The sequence below is a fragment of the Paramisgurnus dabryanus genome, chromosome 5 (genome assembly GCF_030506205.2).
Source record: "Paramisgurnus dabryanus chromosome 5, PD_genome_1.1, whole genome shotgun sequence".
NCBI classification, from domain to species: Eukaryota; Metazoa; Chordata; class Actinopteri; order Cypriniformes; family Cobitidae; genus Paramisgurnus; species Paramisgurnus dabryanus.
The window spans coordinates 18,551,895-18,572,621 of NC_133341.1; the positions used below are offsets into that span (position 1 = coordinate 18,551,895).

Below are 20,727 nucleotides of genomic sequence, written 5' to 3' on the forward strand. Positions count from 1 at the left end.
ATGTTTAGTAATGATGTAAAAGCAAACCTGTTTGATAGCTCTGTCTGGATAATGACCTACAGAAGCAGGAAGGGCAAGCAAATTAAGATAATACATATCAGGAAATGGTGATAAAAAAGGGTCTCAAAAGGGTCTTCAAATCATTTTAAAAGGGATAGTCAACTCATTTTCAATATTAAAATATGTTATTACCTTAACTAAGAAGAGTTGATACATCCCTCTATCATCTTAGTGCGTGCACGTAAGCGCTGGGGCGCGCTGCGACACTTCGATAGCATTTAGCTAAGCCCCATTCATTCAATGGTACCACTCAGAGATAAAGTTAGAAGTGACCAAACACATCAACGTTTTTCCTATTTAAGACGAGTAGTTATACGAGCAAGTTTGGTGGTACAAAATAAAACGTAGCACTTTTCTAAGCGGATTTAAAAGAGGAACTATATTGTATGGCGGAACAGCACTTATGGGAGTAGTTCAACTCGGCGCAGTAACACCCTCCCTCTCCCATTATTAAAGGGAGAAGGGGAGCGGATTTTTCAGGCGAATAAGTGCTACGTTTTATTTTGTACCACCAAACTTGCTCGTATAACTACTCGTCTTAAATAGGAAAAACGTTGATGTGTTTGGTCACTTCTAATTTTATCTCTAAGTGGTACCATTGAATTAATGGGGCTAAGCTAAATGCTATCGAAGTGTCGCAGCGCGCCCCAGTGCTTACGTGCACGCACTAAGATGATAGAGGGATGTATCAACTCTTCTTAGTTAAGGTAATAACATATTTTAATATTGAAAATGAGTAGACTATTCCTTTAAAGGATGTGCCACTGATAACTTGTATCATGTCAAAACCAGTGCCTCTGGGATACCTCAGTAATCTCACTACAGGCTGGAATGAAGGACCAGGAGTCATATTCATCTACAATAATAGCTCTATACATCGATAGATCTATAAATGTTTTTCTGCTTTGACTGAGATCAAAGATTAAAGCTCATAATCGTATATTTTGATTAGCGGTGCAATGTAGGACTTTTAGCGGTCTCTAATGGCGAGACTGTGAATTGCAACCACTGGCCCAGTCCACAGCTCACCCCTCCTTTTGTAATGCATAGTAAAGCTTCGGTAGCCGCCACAGGACAATCATGCCATCATCTGAGACGACAGTAACAAAACGCGATCTATTGATCAGTTTGTCCATTTAGTGGGAACGGGAAGATTCCCCGATTTGCTCTGTGCATCGGCATAAAAAATTAGCGGTGTGATGCACCGGTTTAAAAACAGATTAGCATTTGCATCGCAATGTATCGTTTCTAACATATTTTGCATCGGTAAAAAACTGATTTATTTATGTATAATTATTAGATGTAGTACTATACTTTTTTGTTTAGAAAATGATCAATGTTTTAAGATGGCTTTATTCTCTCTAAACGTCCTGCTGATTTGTCACCTGCTGGCGTATCACAACACACCAAAATGTGGGTGGGTCCAAGCATTTACTGGGAGATGCCATTTTCTGTATTTTTTAATTAAACAGTTGCTTTTGTAGCCTAAAAGCTTTGCTTACCTTGTTGTTTGGCAGGAGTACAGTTGGCAAAAGGAGTGAAAACACGAAATGGAGTTTAATTATATGGACTCTAAATGAGTCAAGTGGAATGGATTTGAGAAAACAGCAGCGAAAAAAGTCAAGTAACAGAGTTTAATTTATTATGGAATTCCTCTAGTGGAATGGATTTGACTGACGGTGCTCTGACAAGTGAACTATGTGCTATGGAACAAACCAATGCGCTAAATAATATAAAAAGTTAGTGGGTCCAATATCATTACACTGTAAAAAAATCTTTGCTGCCTCGATTTTTGCTTAATCAATTCAGATTTACTAAAATATAATTGAAAGTGGCCAGCTGCTCCATTTATTTTCATTTGTTGTCTGACAACGACACCAAGGTTACCACCATAGACTGTAAAAAAAATATGGACGTAGTGTCCGTGATGTCACCCATTAATTTGTGGAGATCGTTTTTGAAGCTTAAAGTAGGCATTGCCTGCTGTCACCATCTTGGCCGTGCATCACAGCGAATCACTTACGAAAAACCCGAAAATGGGTAAAGAAGCGGGACATGGGTGAAGCTGAGGTGGCTGGTTGCTGAAACCACCCCCGCCCTAGCTCGACTCTAGTGACAGCAGTGGCGGTTCAACTGTCACTCAAGCGGCCACACCCTCAATTATGCAGAACTTTAAGACTTAATATCATTTAAACGGACGAGTTACAAAAAAATTCACCCCCCTCACAGTTGTCATGAAGGGCAAAATTAGATATATAGACCAAAAACACTTTTTGTACCAGGCTGTAAACATATTATTTTCTACTGTAAAGTTGGGCATTTTAACATGGATGTCTATGGGAATTGACTCCCTTTTGGAGCCAGCCTCAAGCGGCCAGTCGATGAATTGCAGTTTAAGTCACTTCCGTATTGGCTTCATTAGAGAGATCGGAACCGCTCAAATGTGCATTCAAAATTGATTGACATGTCTGGCTCAATGAAAATTAACCTACTGCCAGCAACACGATGTCGCAAGCGCTCTTGACAAACAGAAGAGAGGTTGGAAAAGGACTGACGCGAGATAGTTTGGACCCGTTCAGCAAAAACACATTCATTTTAAATTACCAAAGGCTGCTAATATTATACCCGACTCGTGTCAGAGGCACACATGAAACTTCTAGACCCAAACCCACTCGGGTGTGGACCCATGAAGACATCTGCTATATACACCACTGTTATATTTAAAGGAACAGTATGTAAGAAATGTATATCAATTAATCATAAAATGGCCCTGATATGTCACTAGACATTAATAAATCATTTTCATTTCAAATACTTATATCACTGGCAACAGTGGTCTGTTCAGGATATTGTCATTTTAAAAGTGGAGTTGCAGCCCTCAACTGATGTTTATGTTGTCCTGTTGGGTATTGGCAACCAGTTGTGAGATTGCAGTACCAGTTTTAGCCACAAGCTTTGTGATTGCAGTACCAGTTTTGACCACAATCCTACATACTGTTCGTTTAATATAGTTATATTTATTATATTACATTTCTGCAGATTCTTCTAAAAGTCCCACATTGCACCTTTTAAGAGACTTTAGGCTGAATTCTCCTTATTTGATTTGCTAAAATAAAAACTATCCTACGTGGAATGAAAGTAGAATAAACGCGATTAAAGGCACACCAAAAGTTAAGCAAAACAGTCATAACTTTTTAATGTTCTTAAATAGCATTCTTAAAAACAAAAAGCTTGCATGGTTTGGTATCATCACATTTCTTCATTGTTCTTTTTTCTGCATTTAACAACAAACATCAAATATAATTTGGCAACAGATAAGACAAAACATTTAAATGATTAAAAACACATGACAACTGGACAATGCAAGTATGTTCCACTAGCAACTCTAGAACCCCTTAACTTATAAAGAAAGAGTATTCTGACCATTACATCACTTTTGAAAATGTTCCCCACGACAACAGCAGGAACTGGTAGAAATCACCCGTACTACACCTTAGATATGGCCCCACAAACCATGATGATTACAATAAAAAAAAATTAAAAATACACAAATGTACATTTTGTCTGTTCCTTCAAATCATGGCTGTTAAAGTGATTAACTGTGGCATTAAAATAAAGCAGAGATAACTAACATCTGCATCTACAGAAATCAGATTATGTCCTGGTTAGAAAGCACTCAAGATAAAATAATTTCTACATATCAAAAATGTGTTGCATTTTTGTCCTAAATCCAAGATTGGTAAATTCTTGTGGTGCATTTCATGCATACTGTAAGTGCTTCTTATTTGTCCCTGTGCTCTTATTTTAAAGGGAGGCTGTGAACATAGCACTACACAATGACAACCTCAGCAAGAATTTACAGGGTAATTTAGAGAATGTCGAGACATTAAATCAACCCACTTGTATTACTAACACAAATTAAATAAAACAAGGCAAAAACATTCAATGGTTAACCAGTCATGGTCAGCAGACTCGAAAGAGAGGAAACCGTGGCATTCACCATCTGTTTCCCTGCTCATCTCTTGCTTTTGGCAAACCAAATAAAGAGCTAGGCCGTAAAACAATCTGTGCCTGCGAGAGAACACAATTGTCTGCATAATTTGGGCAGTGGAAAATCCATGTAAATGTTGATTCCGTTTGGCAGTGATTTGTTCGGCAAACTTCTCTCTTTTTCGTAAGCGGGGTATTCTTCGAAAAATACGTTAGTGGAAGCAGCTATATTTGGATTATATTTAATCTTGCAAACATGCAAAAATACAAACGTGATTCAATGACAAGGGTCGAGTTGCCGCACTAAAGGCGAGAGAGATGAGAAGGTATTACATTAGTCTATGGGACCTTGTGCTCTCCACATGCAAGAATCTTTTGGTCCCATTTGATTGGCCACAATCGAACTGTGGGGGGATAGTAAACCGTGATGACTGTGATATTTTTCAAAGCCTTATTGTGTGCCATTTTCAATCTAGAAAAAGCTTCTTGCCACTCTCGGACAAGTGTGACATAATGGAATGATCAGACATGCCTCTTACCAAAAGCACAATAAATATAACATCAAAGTCAAACTTAAATAGTGCAAGTAAAGTGCAAGGCTATTATTGTAACCATTATCATCAACATTATCATTGTGATGTAATGAAACAAACAAAACACATCAATTCTTCTTATTAAACTCAAGAAGACATCCATCGTCCTTGACATGGATGGATTGTAAAGGAGGAGCTCTTCTGCAAGTGAATGTTGGAATGTCATCTGACTGCGGGATTGAGACAGTGGCATGGTCCATTCACAAATTCGACACAAGAACACTGCCCCTGTCACATGCAGGGGTCATCTTTTCACAGATCTGCCACGACGAACAACCCAGACAGACACACTTCTCTGCATCACATTAACTGCTTAGGACTATACATATATATAGAGAGAGAGATATATATGTACACAAATTTTTACCTATGTACAGGAAAATTATCATGTACGTCTTTGTGACGTTATAAAAGACAACTTTGTTGGCTATTGGTGTCCACTGCAGACATGGAATAAGACATAAGGTTATTACATTAGCTATGTAAGTATGGGTTTACCACACTACTGAGGCATGCTAAAAAACAATCTCGTTTTTAAAAACTGTTGACAGAGATCCTGTTTAGGACGTAGCGATTAATTGAGAGACAGCGGATGGCCAAAATGACCCTAAAGAGGCATGGTGAACCTCCGTTAAAAGGCCAGTCTAAAATCCGCAGAAAAATCAGAAAAACGAAGGAATGTTAACGGACAAAAATCAAACAAAAAAGGCAAGACGTATAAAAGATCGGAGCAGAACCGAAAATGCAAACATGCAGCACGCTTCCTATGGAAAAAGTGTAAACGTTGCAGAGGCAAAGTGTTAAGGAGGAAAAACAATCTTCCTTTTTCGAAATGTGTTTTGCCAAGGCCAGAGGCTCATTTTGGAAGAATTTCCCTGTAATTACACCTATTAACATAAAAAATGTTTCCCATTCACATTCTGTAATGCTTCTTTTTTTAGCATTGTTACCTTGTGCTCTCTATTGACCTTCAGTAACTGTGATAGCTGCCCTCAACAGGTCTGAACGTCCATGTGCCTGCCCTCATACAGTACATGCATGTATGTATAAAATCAACATGTTCTCCTGTATGCTGGGAGGGAGCAACGCTCTGGGCTTGTGTCATTTCTTAAAATATATACATTTATGTGAATGCAAATATCTGCCCAGAAAGATGAAACATTTCTCTTGAATAGTTCTTAAACTATCTAGATCTAAATGTTTAGAGTAGGTTAAACACCCAAGTTTATTCAGAAGAAACTACCTACAGTACAACTTGTGTATGTGTGAGTGTATGAGCATGTGTATGTGCATAAATTGGCCTGGTGCCACCATGTGGTCAATAGTTATCCAACATGCCATCAGAGAAAAGGTTTTGCACGTCCAACATGGCTGCCAACTCCAGCACATGTTTCTGTAGAAGGCTGCTCTCCACCATCTCCTGTTTAGGCAGCGGTGGGTAGGATTCTGGAAAACTTCTCGCTTCCTGTAAGAAAACACAGAGAATGGTTTCTCATTTAATGTCAAAGTTTGTTTTTTCCAAAAGACATCCACAATCTCTACTCAGATTGTTATTAAATAGATTTGTCTTTGCAATGACATTACATTGATAAATGATGTTGATAATATACATAGTAACTCAATTCAATTGGTGGAGCATTGCCTTAGCGGCGCAAGAGGTCATGGTTTGATTCCCAAGGGACACAAACTGAACTGTACTGATAAATGTATACCTTGTAACACAGTGTAAGTCGCTTTGGATAAAAGTGTCTGCCAAATGCATGTATTTACATGTAAATGCTTGATTCATTTTACTTATCTGACAGGTTTAGGCATTCAAAGTAGGCTGTCAAACAATTATTTGCCATTAATCAGACCAAAAAAAGTTTTTATAATTTATGTGTGTGTGTACTGTGTGTAATTATTATCTATACATACATACATACATACACATTTATATGGGATATGCATTTATGTTATTTATATATACATATTATATAATTTATATACTCAAACATACACAAATCGTTTGATAGGCCTAATTTGCAGTTTCAAAAAATTCTAGCTTGAAAATCATTTACTTGTTTGATTTGATGTTTATGCTATATCGCATATATATAAATATTGCTGCAGTTTTCATAATCTCAATGAATATCCGTTAAATAAGGGTGATTCTCACGAAATCCAGATTAAGAATTTTTAAAAAACCCTTGAAGCCAATTTTTTTTGCACATATAAGATTAAGGTCTGAACTATAACCATTATTTTTAGAGGATTTAAAAAATATTTCCTATAGAATTATTAATATGATGGCAAAAAATGATGGCAACATGATATTACATTAAATATATGCATTTACAAACTCATGTTTCGGTAATGAGAACTAAAAAGTTGTCTAGGTACTATGACAAACAGAATTTCAACTTTTATCTGGAGAGAAAAATAAGAACTGCTTACCTGGTAGCCATCTTGAGTGTCACAGTTAATTATGTCCCTTCCAACATTTTTTTTTTTTTTTTGAAAATGTTAGTTCCTTGAGGGCTTAAACAATGATTGAAAATTGTTGCGGAGGATGAGAAAATTGGTCTTGGACACATTTATATTCTTTATTATTGTCTCTACATTTATCTATAATCACCAAATACCACATGTTTCTTTACTGTAAATGTTTATAGTATAACATGCACTGAAGCTGAAGATTTTTTAGATTATATAATTATAAATATTTCCATGTCAAAGAACCCAAATCCAGTCATGGACACATTGCGGTAATGAAAATTGACCCCTTAAAGCAGACATATCATGCTTTTAAATCTGTCCTTTTTACATATAAATCATCTATTTGTGGTCTATGTAAAGCGAAACTGCAATGCTTGGGTCTGAATTCCTCATTATTATAGCCCCACAGGCCCCCTTTCTACCCCTTTTCTGATGTGCATCTGAGAGCAACTCGTTTTGGTACTGTCTTTTTAAATGCACATCATACCCTGCCCCCTCTCCAGGTTGCAGAGGTGACACTCGGTTAAACTCCACCCCGTTCGGCCATTTTTGTAGTTTTATAGCAGAGATACGATTATCTAGCTGCACAGAAACTTTTTATTTACTCGTTATTCACAAAATGTCAACAACGGAAGACTTGTCCATCCAGCCTTATATGTTCGCGCCAGAGTCGGAAACGTACTGAGAGGAAAATGAAGACGACGAACCTGCAGAACAACGTCTTCATATGGAGGTATCGCAATGGTGTGAGGCTGCAGCCTCCGGAGGTCGCATATCTAGGCTGCATACGTCATCAAGACGGTCTTATTTCAGAATATTAACAATTATAAAGTTTACTATTATTCTTAGTTAATCGTAAGTTGTTGTAATATGCTCATGACTTGCAAATGTGATGCTCAGTTAACTTAAACCAGGCTTGATGCCCAAAAGCGATCTCCGCAGGCTGCAGCCTTCGGAGTGAGAAACAGCACTGCTAAACCATGACCACCGTGTACTTTACTTTTTTACTTTAAGTTATAAACTGCTTACCGAAGTGCTCTGCTCGTCGTCTCCAAAGAAAGAAGTAATTGACCCCTCAATCAGACGAAGTCTATCGGCAAATCCTTCTTTATACTGGCGGAGATTGGTGAAGTAGTTATCCTTAAAGTGCCTCGGGCACACAAAAATGACTTTACCCACAGATGTGAGTACATTTCTTACGCTCTCGTAACTTCTGCATCCTTGAGCTTGGACTACAATATCGCAGCGAGAAATATAAAATGGCGGATTGCTCGTAGTGTTGGGCTGGAAGTCGATGTCCTTATTTAGCAGTTCCGCTGCAAATACTGTGACGTATTTGTTCAAAAAACGTAATAGATAATAGAAAAATCAGAACCGGTTGGAAAATATGACCAAAACAGAATATAAAGATATCAACAAAGCACCTGAAGAGACTAATTTCAACTTTTATCTACTTATAAACACTACAAATATACAACAAAATGCATTTAAGAGCCAAGAAAGTGGATTTAGCATGATATGTCTCCTTTAAATGTGAAAAAAAAAACAAAATTGGTTTTATGATGTCATTTGAAAAATGTGTAAAATAATACATGAAAAGATGTTTGTAACTTCAATTTTGATACCCTTACTTTGCATTTACTTTTTTATCAAAATATTTCATGACACCTCATAAGTCTAATTTCGCGAGAATCACCCATGTGAGTTAAGAAGAAAAATTTTTTGTCAATCAGAATTATTTTAACTTTCCACAACAACTAGAAGTGAAAGTAAAAGACCCTGAAAAACTCATTATTTGCATTAAGCTTTGTTATTTTCCATGTTCTTAAGGGAAAACATCACCGTTTTTTTATATTTTATTATATTCTTACCTCAACTTAGACAAATTAATACATATCTATCTTTTTTCAATGCATGCACTTAATCTTTGTACAGCGCGTTGTGAATGTGTTAGCATGAAGCCTAGCAACATTCATTCCTTAAGATCCAAACAGGGATGAATTAAAAAGCCACCAAACACTTCCATATGTTCCCTATTTAAAGATTGTAACATGAGTAGTTACACAAGTATGGTGGCACAAAATATATCATGCTGATTTTTAAGCGTATAAACAATGAGAACTATATTGTATGGCGGAAGAGCACTTACGTTGCAGCACTTCAACCTCTAACTTTTTTATCTGCTTAAAAATCGCCATGTTTTATTTTGTGCCACCATACTTACTTGTGTAACTACTCATTGATAAAAGATAGTTATGTATTAATTTGTCTAAGTTGAGGTAAGAACATAGTAATAGTCCTTTAATGACCCAAACAAACCACACCTGCATTCTATTTCTGTGACTGCATTAAACATGTTAACAAATTATGAGTCTGGTTCATAAGATTACTTGTTGCTATAATACTATAATTCATTGATGTTTATTATAATATATAAAAATGTGTATCATTGCGGTCTTACCCGGAAGAGCTTGTGTAGTCTAAGCGTGGTGCAGCAGAACACAAAGCGGATCATTAGCAGACGCAGAAACTCGTCTCCATAAAACTGCAGATAGGCTTGATCTGAAAGGCAGCCAACAGGAATCGAGCTATTGGGTCCACTGGTCTGACCATTTACAGCATTTTACGTATAAAAACCCATAAAAGCATTAAAAATGCACAAACAAACAGGCCCAGAGTGTTTTTCTAGGGGTGAGGGTGCCTGCTGGCATTACCTATGACTCGTGAACCGGTGATCATTTGGCCGATGTCATGGAAAACCTTCCGCAGGAGTTCCTGGGCCTTTTCCCACAATCCATAGCGCATGCTGGTCAGTCCACAGACAGACAGGAAGCCCATGAGGGGGTTGTAGAGGAAGAGAGTAAACAAACTCCCACGCTGAGATTGATCTGCAGGCAAGTAACAGTAATAAAAATAGTTAAAATTAAACAATAAATAATACAAATTAAAAAAACTGTAAAATAATTTCACCATTATTTTTTTTAAAAATAAAACAATTGTACTGTTTAGATGTAACCTATGGACTTAAGTGGCTAAAACGTTTTTACAGTGATTTTCTTTCTTTCTTTCTTTCTTTATGCCATTCCAGCATCTATGGCTATATTCATGGCGAGAACTGGTTAATTCATACACAGGTTGGGGGAGGGACAGTTTAGCATCTCCAATTTGCCTAATGTGCATGTTTTTGGCCTGTGGGAAGAAACCGGAGTACCCGGAGTAAACCCACACTGACACAGGGAGAACATGCGAGCTCCACACAGAAAGGCCACCTGACCCAGCCTGGGACCTTCTTGCTGTGAGGCAACAGTGCTACCCACTGTGCCGCCCCCACAGTGGTTTTAATCATGATTTATCCAATCAGAACTACCAGTTCAATAATAATAATAACATATTTTGCAACAAATTGCATCCCAAAGGGAAAAAATTGTTAAATTAAATTTAAATATTTAAATTAGGGCTGTCAAATGATTAATCGCATACAAAACAAAAGTGTGTGTGTGTATTGTGTTTATATATATATATATACACACACACACACACACACACACACACACACACACACACACATATATTTTGCAAACAAATATTTATTTTGTTTTTATGCGATTAATCGTTTGACAGCCCTAATTTAATTATTTAATATATAAACATTTTGGCTATTATTGATAAATGAAATAAAGAACAGACCTTGCATGCTCTTCGGATATACAGTAGGGGACAGCAAGCATACCAGTGGCTGGCCAAACAGATTAGAAAAATTCTGTTAAAAAAACAGTAAGAAGTCAAAATATTATAGTTGGGAGTCAAAAAATAAACATTACATTTACGGGCAAGCACACAATTGTTGAATGGTGAACATTTTACAAATGTACACAAGAGGGCGCTCCAATACTGAACCGAGCATCAAACCGAACACAAAACCATCTGAGGGACAAAAACTTTTAACAAAGAGTGATCAAATCAGTCTGTGAGAAGAGACAAAACATAGCAGTCTCTCATTTTTCAAGACCCCCATTACTGCTGACTATTCTTATGGCGCCTGATCTTATTTATAGAGCAACCACATGGCTGCTCTTGAATAATGGATGGGCTCACGATGTCACAGAATGGTGCAATGATAAAAGAAATGCAAGTATATGACAAAGAGAGAGAGAGCGGGAGAGATAGTTAATGTCACACTCACCTTATAAGCTGTGCTGTTAGATGAGTCTACAATGATAAACAGAGGTTTCCTGGTAAAGGGGAATAGGTCTCCTGGGTGGAGGCTGGAAAACACACATTGGAGCATGCATGCACATGCACGCGTTAAAAACACCTTAACGCTAAAACTTGGGCTAAGCGCATGTTAGTCTCTATGTAGGCTATTGTAAAACGGATGACAGTGATATATGAAGCGTAAGCTTACCAGTGCATCTCTTTTTGTGCCTGGTTCCTCTTCTGCACCATTTCACCGTTCACAACATCTCGGTTAGTATTGGTCAGGACGCCTCCAAAGTCATAAGGTCCTGCCATTAAATACATGTGAAATGTGATATAACAATGTCAAGACAGCTCTCACTCCATATTGATTATTCTTCACAGCGAAGCATCATGGGAAATGGTGAACATAATCCTTCCGATGTTGTATAAATGCACTGGAGACATAAATGGAGGGCGTACATGAGAAATGTTTAATTTTGCTCCTGGAGATATGTCTAGTTGAAATCTTTTCACCATCCTGTCCTTTTCAAGTGATTTATCTGAGATGGGTGTATTTGCCATGTGTGTTAGATTTACACCAGTCTCATGCTAAAACGTACAGGGTTTGCATGTTCTGGTTACACTTTTAAAAAAGTGAGACCAATTATGTCCAGTGCTGTACATTTCCCCTAATTGCAATACATCACTGCATGTGTGGTTTTGTGTGAACAAATTGACGGATGAATTAAATCTCCAAGGTAATAAACAACATGCCACAGATGCTGTTGAAAAGGTGTAGGCCTATTTAACCCAGAATATTTCTTTTACAGGACCTGAAATGCGGAGCTGTGATGTAATCATTGTGTGGGAGAGACAGTATGATAAACATACAGGGTGAGAGCATACTGTAAAACAAGAGGGATGGAAACAGAAGTATAAAAGGAGATTTGGTAGAAGAGCCTGGGAGGGCAGTTTTATAGAGAGTAAATTACATGAACGAAATGAAACCTGTGACAGGAGCATTTGTTACTGCATAGTTATCATGAAACATGTTAACTTGCTTAATCTGTGCCCTGCATGGAGTAGAAGAGCTATGTGACATATTTTACCACATGCACTTGTACAGTGTTTGCGAGACTGATCGTGGGTAATATTAAACTGTATTCTACCAGTGATGTCAAACAAAGCAAAACAGACCAGAGCACATGCATACCTTCACACTCCGAGCGTCCATTAGGGAAAACTCCAGTGGCAGATAAATACAGCAGCAGAACGCTATTGGCTGGCAGCTCCTATCAAAAAACGAACAAATGTTAAAGAGCCAGTCAGATTCAGTATCAAAAATTACATTTATTGAAGTGTGTCATGTAGCTGTCCATCCATGTAAGCCATGTGCAAAGTTGTTGACCCAAAAAGTGAAAAATGAAAGTTATTGGCTTCTAAAAGTAGGGAGTCGACTCTGAACCAATGAAGGCAATACTTTGCATAATCTCCGCCTACAGTCTTGCCCACGAGAAACAGAAACTCTGACCTGCCCACAGACACTCCGGCAAGTTTGTGTTGTTTTTACAACCAAAGGATGAAGATGTAAAGAATCAGTGGTTAAAATGACTTTTTCAAGGTGGGATTTGCGAAATGTTTAGCCATGAAAGATAGTTCAGTACCCATTTATTTGGACCAACATGTGTTTCCTAACCACAACATGTAAGTATGATTATTACGTTATGCGTTTATTTCCCCACCAAGTATTCTGAATGCCTAGTTTACTGCAATGTCCAGTCCCTCCAGAAAAACGCGATTATGCAATCACACGATTCAACACATAATCAGCCAAAGTCTGCATATTTATGCGTCAAATATGCCACATTTTCGCAGAATAAATTGCAAATTTCCATGCACAAAATATGCGGGGCTTTCATAATCCCCACATTTTCATAGCAAAAATCACATTGATCTAAGCAGAAAGTAAATTTTTTTTGCATTTACTTCACACAAGCGCAGCCATGTCCCGTGTTGCCATGGGAACGTTATGAAGTGACGTGATTATAAGACGTGAATATCACTGAAAAGCTGCAAACAGTTTTTGCAAGTTCTCGCAATTTTTGTAACTTCCCGCAATTTCATTGCATAAATTGGATAAATATCCCGCATATTTTACCGCATTTTTTAAGAGAATGTGCCACAAGATCAAGTATCTTTGCCCGCAACAATCACAAAAAATTAATTTTACTGGAAGGACTGAATGTCTTATCAGAAAGTCGCGTAAACAATCGGCTAATGTATGTTGCAGTTACTGCTTGCTGTTTAGCTGTGGCCCGGTTAGCTTACATACTTGCTTACATGAGTGTCTATCGTTGTTTTTATAACTTGGATTAATGATAAATGATGTGTATTGATGTCGGTTTTCAAACTCTAATGTCTTGTCAGTAAGTCATGTTAGCACTCGGTCAATGCATGTTGCACTGTTGTTGGACTGTGCGCACACTGTGTCAGTTGACCAATCAGAGCAGAGTAGCCTCCTGAAAGGTAGGGTTTAGGCAGAATGAATCTTGGAACGGCTTCACACGAATCGTTTGGGGATCTCTGAAAAATGGGGTAATATTAAAGTTATATTTTAAAGTTTTTTTGGCCTTGCATGCATTTAACCCTGTTGTTGGGGACTCCTTATCAATATTAGAAAGAAAAATGAAAACCTTCGAGAAGCAGGACAGAAAAATCCATATACTGAATCAGCATATAAATTCAGATCATTCACAATAGTAAAAAAGAAAAGCAGTGTCGCGGAGAGTTTAATTATTGCATTCAGCAACATGCTCAGTGGTACACAGTCAGACCGTCTCAATAATATCCTTGACACTAATAACCTATTTCAAGCTATGTTAAAAAAACAACATTTAAGACCAAAAATCTTTGCGCATAGGGACACACACACACCGAATACCTTTGTGATTCAGGTTTGCATACATAAGCAGGTTCAAGTGGGTAGCTCGAAAGTTTTCGATTTTGCATTGTTAAGACCTGTAGGTTATTGTTACAGTATTTACTTGTGATTGATATTTTATACTTGTTGAGCTTCTTTGGCATTCATGTTTTACAATATAAGGTTTTAAAGGGCACCTATTTCACTGCTAAAAAACTGTTATTTTGTGTATTTGGTATAATACAATGTGTTTGCGTGATTTATGGTTCAAAAAACAAATTTTTTCCACATACTGTACATTTTTTGTAGCTCCAGATTTCACTCTCTTCCTGAAAGGCACAGATTTTGTGCAAAACTCATCGCTTTGAAAAGCATTGTGTCCCTAATTGGCCAGATTAGCTAATCTGTACGTTGTGATTGGCCTGAATACCTCTGACATCAGCCAGAAATGTGACGCTCCTTACCATGTTTGAAAGATTCGCTAACAATGCATTGCTAACAGGAGTTAATTGACATGATGTGAGTCAAAAAGCGGGAGGAATTATGATAATGTCGGTCTTGTCTACAACACCAATCCAAGGAAGTAAACTGTTGCCTACAATCCGAGTGTTTGTTGTAGTCCAAGAAAGGAGATTTTTGTTGGAGATGATATCTTGCGTCATCGTTTACTTTGGGGTTTATACCTTTTGCATATCGTTAACATGTAATAATACACACTTACACACCAAAGGAAATGTAAAAACTTGAATTGGACCATTGGTGCCCTTTTAAAAATCCTAAAGTGTTATTTTAGTGGCATCGACTGCAGAGACTGTAAATTGCAACCAACCGCTTAGTCCATAGCTCACCCCGCTTGAAACACATAGTGAAGCTACGGTAACCTCCACAAGACAAAAACGCCATCGTCTGAGACAACGTAGCGACAAAACGCAATCTAAAACAGTTTGTCCATTAAAGCAACACTATGTAGTTTTTTTACAGTTAAATAATGTCTCTAAAATTATTTCAGGGATAGAACAACTTTTAACTGGACAAATTGTACTGTTGCTGCAACTTGGGCAGCCTCACAGCCCCGCCCCTCCCCCTGCCTGCAGAAGAGTGTCTGATACCAGGCACTGTTGCACTTTTCAACCACATGGGGGAGCTGTAAGTCATTTTTACATGGAAACTACATAGTGTTGCTTTAAGGGCTACTGTAAAAACATGGCGGTGACTTCCATGTAAGGTAATAAAAACATAACAGTTCATTTTGTAAGGTCTTTATACACCACTTATAATATAGTTATGTATGTTATATTGCATTTCTGTCAAGAGATCCTTCTAAAAGTTACACCTTTAAGTTTATCTCAGCGTGGCAAAAAATCTATAATTTCCACCAGTACTGTCATAACTTTAAGGGATCTCAATAGGTGTGTGGAAGGTACTTGGTGAGCTTGTTTTTCACCCACAGATGTGATTGTTTTAAGTTAAAACCTGAATCATTGTAATAACCATTTAAATTCTATTAATAATAATACTAAAATGATACTCAATAACGCATGAGCTAAGCCAAACCCATTCCTGGTATGGTGTTGAAAGGTTACTTTGGGCATTTACATGGGCTTATGGAGGTACAGATGACACAAGGTTAGAGACACTGCTATAACTAATGACAGGAAATAGTAAAAAAGTATCTAACAATTATTTGCCATTACAAAAACAAAAAAAGAAGCAAGATGGAAAGGAGGTTAAAAATAGGGGTGTCAGAGAGCTAAAAGTGAAATGCTATGTAGCAAGCGTAACGCTCTGAGTCATGTGTGTGGGATTTCCTCACGCTCATGAGGTGCTACACTGCAACAGAGCAACAGGCAGAGAGGATAGTAACACATTAACACCCCTGTTGTAAGCCATGCACACACACACTTATGCATTGCCAGAAATTAGATGTCACTCAGTCCCTACCATACCACAATACTTCTTTTGTAATGTATTTGTGCCTCTTGAATTATACAGAGGATCTACATATTAATCTATCTGTCCTGTGATGTATTTTATTTTAGAAATAAGCAATAAGCTTTAGTTACATCACAGCCATAGACCTACTTTATATTCAGTTGTAGTAGGTGATATATATACGCATCTGATTGGACAAAGATCTCAGTGCAAGTTGAGTCATAAATACTTGGATCCTGTTTTGATTTGATGGGTTCTGTAAACTTTTGAATCTACAAGGTCTTTGGTATAGTGTTAAAACTGGATGGAAATAGCCATTTGACATGTGCTAAAAATAGGCAATGACATCAGCCAAACCTTGAAAGAGGCAGACAGGAAAGTGTAAAGCTGGCTGAAGGTTGGTTTGTAGAGGAGATATTTATGAGGATTCTCTCGCTTGGCCGGCTTTTCATTGGGCTCCTATAATGAGAGAGATAAATGAGTGAGAGAGGGATAGAGAGACACAGAGAGATAAATGAGTGAGAGAGTGATAGAGAGACGCAGAGAGCAGGCAAGACTGATAAAGGTAAAATACTGGAACAGTGAATGAAGAAGGGTGAAAATACTCAGAAACACTCAACATAGAGAGTGACAGGGAGAGTGTAAGAGTCTTCTCTTACAAGTGTCCCTGGCTTGGAGCTTTGCGTGGCCAAGTTCACCGGTTCCCTTTCGAGAGCTTGAAGCATACGAAACATATCGATGGTCAGCTCACTAAACTTCACCTGCGTAAAGACAGCAAAGCATAGAAAATATAAAAATATAAGACTAATAACTGTTATTGTGCAGTGTACAATGCATGATGTGTGCCCCACATATGTTTCAAGTGTCTACCTTTTAAGTGTCTTCATTTACATAATAAAGCGCTGGTTGAAATTGGTGTTATGTAACTTGTTCAGCCTGCTAGGTGCTTCACAACAGAGATGTAACTGTACGCCCACCTGATTGTTACAGTTGCCAATGATGAGCGCATCTGCCAAGGTGAGCTGGCCAACCACCATGCCCTGTTCAAGCGAGGGCACGCCCCCTTCCTGTAGCCGATTGGATATGACCACCACACCGTTGTCATCATTTAGGATCATAAGTGGATCTGCCTATGTAAGTAGAAAAACAAGTCCTGTAAACTAAAATATCAACAGCATAGGGATTCATAAAGTATGTACTAAATCTCATTTTCATAAGCTACATTTTGTTTAGTCTCAAAAATGTGTCCCAGTGAGAAAGCAAAATTGCTTCATGTCATGTGCATTTTACAATAATGATGGTAACCAAAATGTGCACTCACCTCCACAAAAGCAGCAACTTCCTGCAGCACCAGGTTCCACTCCAGCTGGTCTTCTGTATTGAAGCGCTGGGTGTAGTCCTCAATTTCATCAGAAAGCTCCTGCAGAAAGACAAATAAATGACTTATTCATGAATATCAGCTGACGTCACTCACATCTCAAACTTGTCTTCCGCCATTTTGAGTACCTGAAGTGGTCGCAAAAGAACTAGAAGCTATGCCTTCTTTATGTTGTGAGCATCAAAATCGCTATTTATACGACACTAATGGCGCTTTTCCATTGCATAGTACCCCACGGTTTAGTTTAGTTTGGGTCGGGTCAGCTCACCTCACTTTGGCGTGGTTAGAAACCTCTGTCTCACATGACAGTTTCTGCTCAAACACCCGTGGCGTCGTCAGACGACGACGACGCGCTCCGCTGAGCCTCATTGAAGTTGCCTTTAAGCATATATAATGCTGACGTGCTCGTCGTGAATGTTCCGCCACAGACTGCAAGTTTGGAAAAAACTGTTATGGTGTCCCTGATTCTCAATCTGTGGATGTTTTTCGTTGTTAAAATGGAGTTTGGGAACTTATAGCAGAGCACAGATGACAACATGTTTGCTCGAGGCAGCGCAAGCTAGCAGTACAAGGTAAAGCTAATTACATTATAGCGATGACGCATAGTGACGATTCTCTCAGACCAATCAGTGATCTACAGTGTTTTCACGTCACGTTTGGTATCAGCTCGGGTCGCTTGGAACCCCAACCGAGGTGGTACGAAAAAAAGTATTGGGTACTACGTACTGCACCCAATGGAAAAGCTCCCAAAAGTAAGCTGACCCAACCCAAACTAAACCAACCCGTGGGGTACTATGCAATGGAAAAGCGCCATAAGAAGGCTCGACACAACATGGTTCTTTGCTCAAGGTATCACCTGTGTCTCTACACGTGAACTCGAGCATTGAGAACATTGTTTGTGTACAAAAAGTTTATTAAAAAAAAGGTTTTGAACAACTGCCTTTGGTTGTTTTGGTGTCCGCTCGCCGCCATCTTGCCAGTCAAGATGTATTGATCTCCGAATGTGACGTAAGGAGGGAGGAGAGTAAAGATGGATAGCTGCTAAAGCATAGTTCTATATAAATGCACGGATAATTCGTTGTTTTTTCCTAAGTGAAAAACAATATTGACCTTTTAGTTGAAAAAGGAGCCTCATATGAGATTCATTCGCATTGGGAAATTGATTCTTTATGTCTGGCAAAGTTGGCGAACGGACACCATAACAGCCAAAGTCAAATGTTCAAAACCTTTTTTTTTAGTAAACTCTGTGTACACAAACAATGTTCTCAATGCTCGCGTTCATGTGTAAAGATCCAGTTGATACTTTGAGCAAAGTTTCATGTTGTGTCGTGGCTTCTTAGTGTTGTAAAAATAGTGGTAGTTCGGTAGCAGCGGCTGGAAGAACGCATCAGGGATTAAGTAGGCATCACACCCTAACCAAGATTTTTTTTAAGTAGCGTTTCTTTTAATGCCTTCGAGGCGCAAAATGTTGTCTTTCGTAGCCATTTCCCGTATCCGTAAGAATCATAGATAGTAAAAGATAAGAAATCCATAAATCGTAGCAAGCTAGCCAATACTTGTCAGTAGCCTACTGGTACTCGGTAGGTACTCAAGATGGCAACAGGCATGACGTAAAAGGTCACATGACTGATATTCATCAATAGGCACTAGATCTTATATTAAACAATAATAAATACAGGAACTTCCAAAAAATGTGTAAGAGTTATATCTGAAATGGTGCCAAACGTCAAACCTGTTAAGGCATGGATATGATTTGCTGAGAATCTGAATATCTAGTCAAATCTATCTGGTCTTCTGTCCATGACTTACCTTGACCAACACTTTGACCAGGTCCATCTTATTGAGCAATAGACAAACAACGATAAACCGAGCGTAATACCTCAGCTTTTTAACCACCAGCTCTGGCCTGCCAGGAGAGAAGAGTTCATTTAGGATTTTTACTATTTGCCTATTTCATTTGAAGAACTTCACACAACATAATATATATCCTATCAGCATCAAGCTCTATAGTTTCCTTTTACCTGTCTTCTTTGTTGACTTGGTGATAATACGATCGTTGGCGAATGGCCGAATAGAAAGAAAAGGCTTCATTTAAGTAGCTTGTTTCCGAAGTGCGGAGGCTTAAAGAGAAGAAATAAAAAATGTGAATGAAAATCTTCAGGTGTGTCTGATTCAGGCTATAAAATAGATATGTCTAAAGGATTCTTACTAGTAATGGTAGTACAGCTGGCCAATTTTTGAGGCAACCTCGCCTATTTGCCACCTTTTGAGACCATACCGGTTGTCCAGGACTTGTCTATTCTCCAGTAACACAAGCATAGTTAAAAGATTGCCTGTCGATAATGTCACTGTACACGAACTATCAAAAGAAAGATTTTTGGCAGACATTCGGTTTCCCTAACAGATCTTTTATGCATGGCTGACCTGTGCTGCTGCTGAAACTTCCATAGCTTGGTATACACATCAAATGTTCGGCCGAAATAAGACTGCCACTGCTTGTGTCCATACTGAGGCAAATCCCTGCAGGATCAAGCAAAAACACAAAGAAACATTCAAATTCAGCCTAGTAGTACATTTTCTTTATTGACTGCTCCTCAAAGAAGGTTTAGGCACAAACCTCCAGAGCAAATTAGGATCAAAATCAATCAGGAGCATAAACAAGTTCATTCTACATTCAGATCATCTATTCCCATATGCTGCAGATGTTACATCATGTCGTGTACACCCTTACATTGTACCCACATGCGAAAGGCATTTTGTAAGCAATTTCTCTCACGGCACCTTGACATACACCTGGTCACGTTTGTTGTGCACTTCATTAGCATCTTCACGACGATGGGGAGATGACATGCAAATAAGGATCAATCAGAAAGAGATGGAGTTAGAAATTGTGAGTGGGTGAGAGTTTGGGCCGAGTTGTGGTGAGTCATAGTGCCCATGACTTGAAGGAATTTGAGAAGCTGTGACAATCAGATGGAGAAGTAGCGTTTTTGTGTTCTCTCCCTCCCTTGCCTCTCTATTTCTTTTCCACCTGTGCTCCCCCCCCAAAAAAAAAATTTAGTCTAGGCCCTATTGTCATCATCAGAGGGTTGCTATGACAACAGAAGCAGGGATTGGGAAAAAAGAGGAGTTGTGAATGCAGCAGGTAAATGCAAAGGTCCTCGTTTACAAGCACAAGTGCTCATGCACAATTACAG

The 20,727-nt window shown here is 38.4% G+C and overlaps 1 protein-coding gene across 6 annotated transcripts in view; it reads right to left on the reverse strand.

The window, feature by feature from the left end:
* Window positions 1–971: 971 nt before the first annotated feature.
* scai (suppressor of cancer cell invasion) overlaps window positions 972–20,727 on the reverse strand; it is a 36,378-nt gene continuing 16,622 nt past the window's right edge. For 5 of the 6 annotated variants that reach the window (XM_073814678.1, XM_065250123.2, XM_073814677.1 and 2 more), the window contains exons 3-17: window positions 19,955–20,050; window positions 19,740–19,826; window positions 19,552–19,650; window positions 19,340–19,436; window positions 17,474–17,572; window positions 17,130–17,282; window positions 16,773–16,913; window positions 16,510–16,611; window positions 12,514–12,592; window positions 11,527–11,626; window positions 11,305–11,386; window positions 10,809–10,881; window positions 9,836–10,009; window positions 9,583–9,683; window positions 972–6,108 (exon numbers count right to left, since the gene is read on the reverse strand). In XM_073814678.1, coding sequence (XP_073670779.1) covers window positions 5,962–6,108; window positions 9,583–9,683; window positions 9,836–10,009; window positions 10,809–10,881; window positions 11,305–11,386; window positions 11,527–11,626; window positions 12,514–12,592; window positions 16,510–16,611; window positions 16,773–16,913; window positions 17,130–17,282; window positions 17,474–17,572; window positions 19,340–19,436; window positions 19,552–19,650; window positions 19,740–19,826; window positions 19,955–20,050 — 1,630 coding nt within the window. In that variant the 3' untranslated portion in view covers window positions 972–5,961. The remainder of the gene's footprint in view (window positions 6,109–9,582; window positions 9,684–9,835; window positions 10,010–10,808; window positions 10,882–11,304; window positions 11,387–11,526; window positions 11,627–12,513; window positions 12,593–16,509; window positions 16,612–16,772; window positions 16,914–17,129; window positions 17,283–17,473; window positions 17,573–19,339; window positions 19,437–19,551; window positions 19,651–19,739; window positions 19,827–19,954; window positions 20,051–20,727) is intronic. The other variant, XM_073814679.1, reaches the window with a different exon arrangement.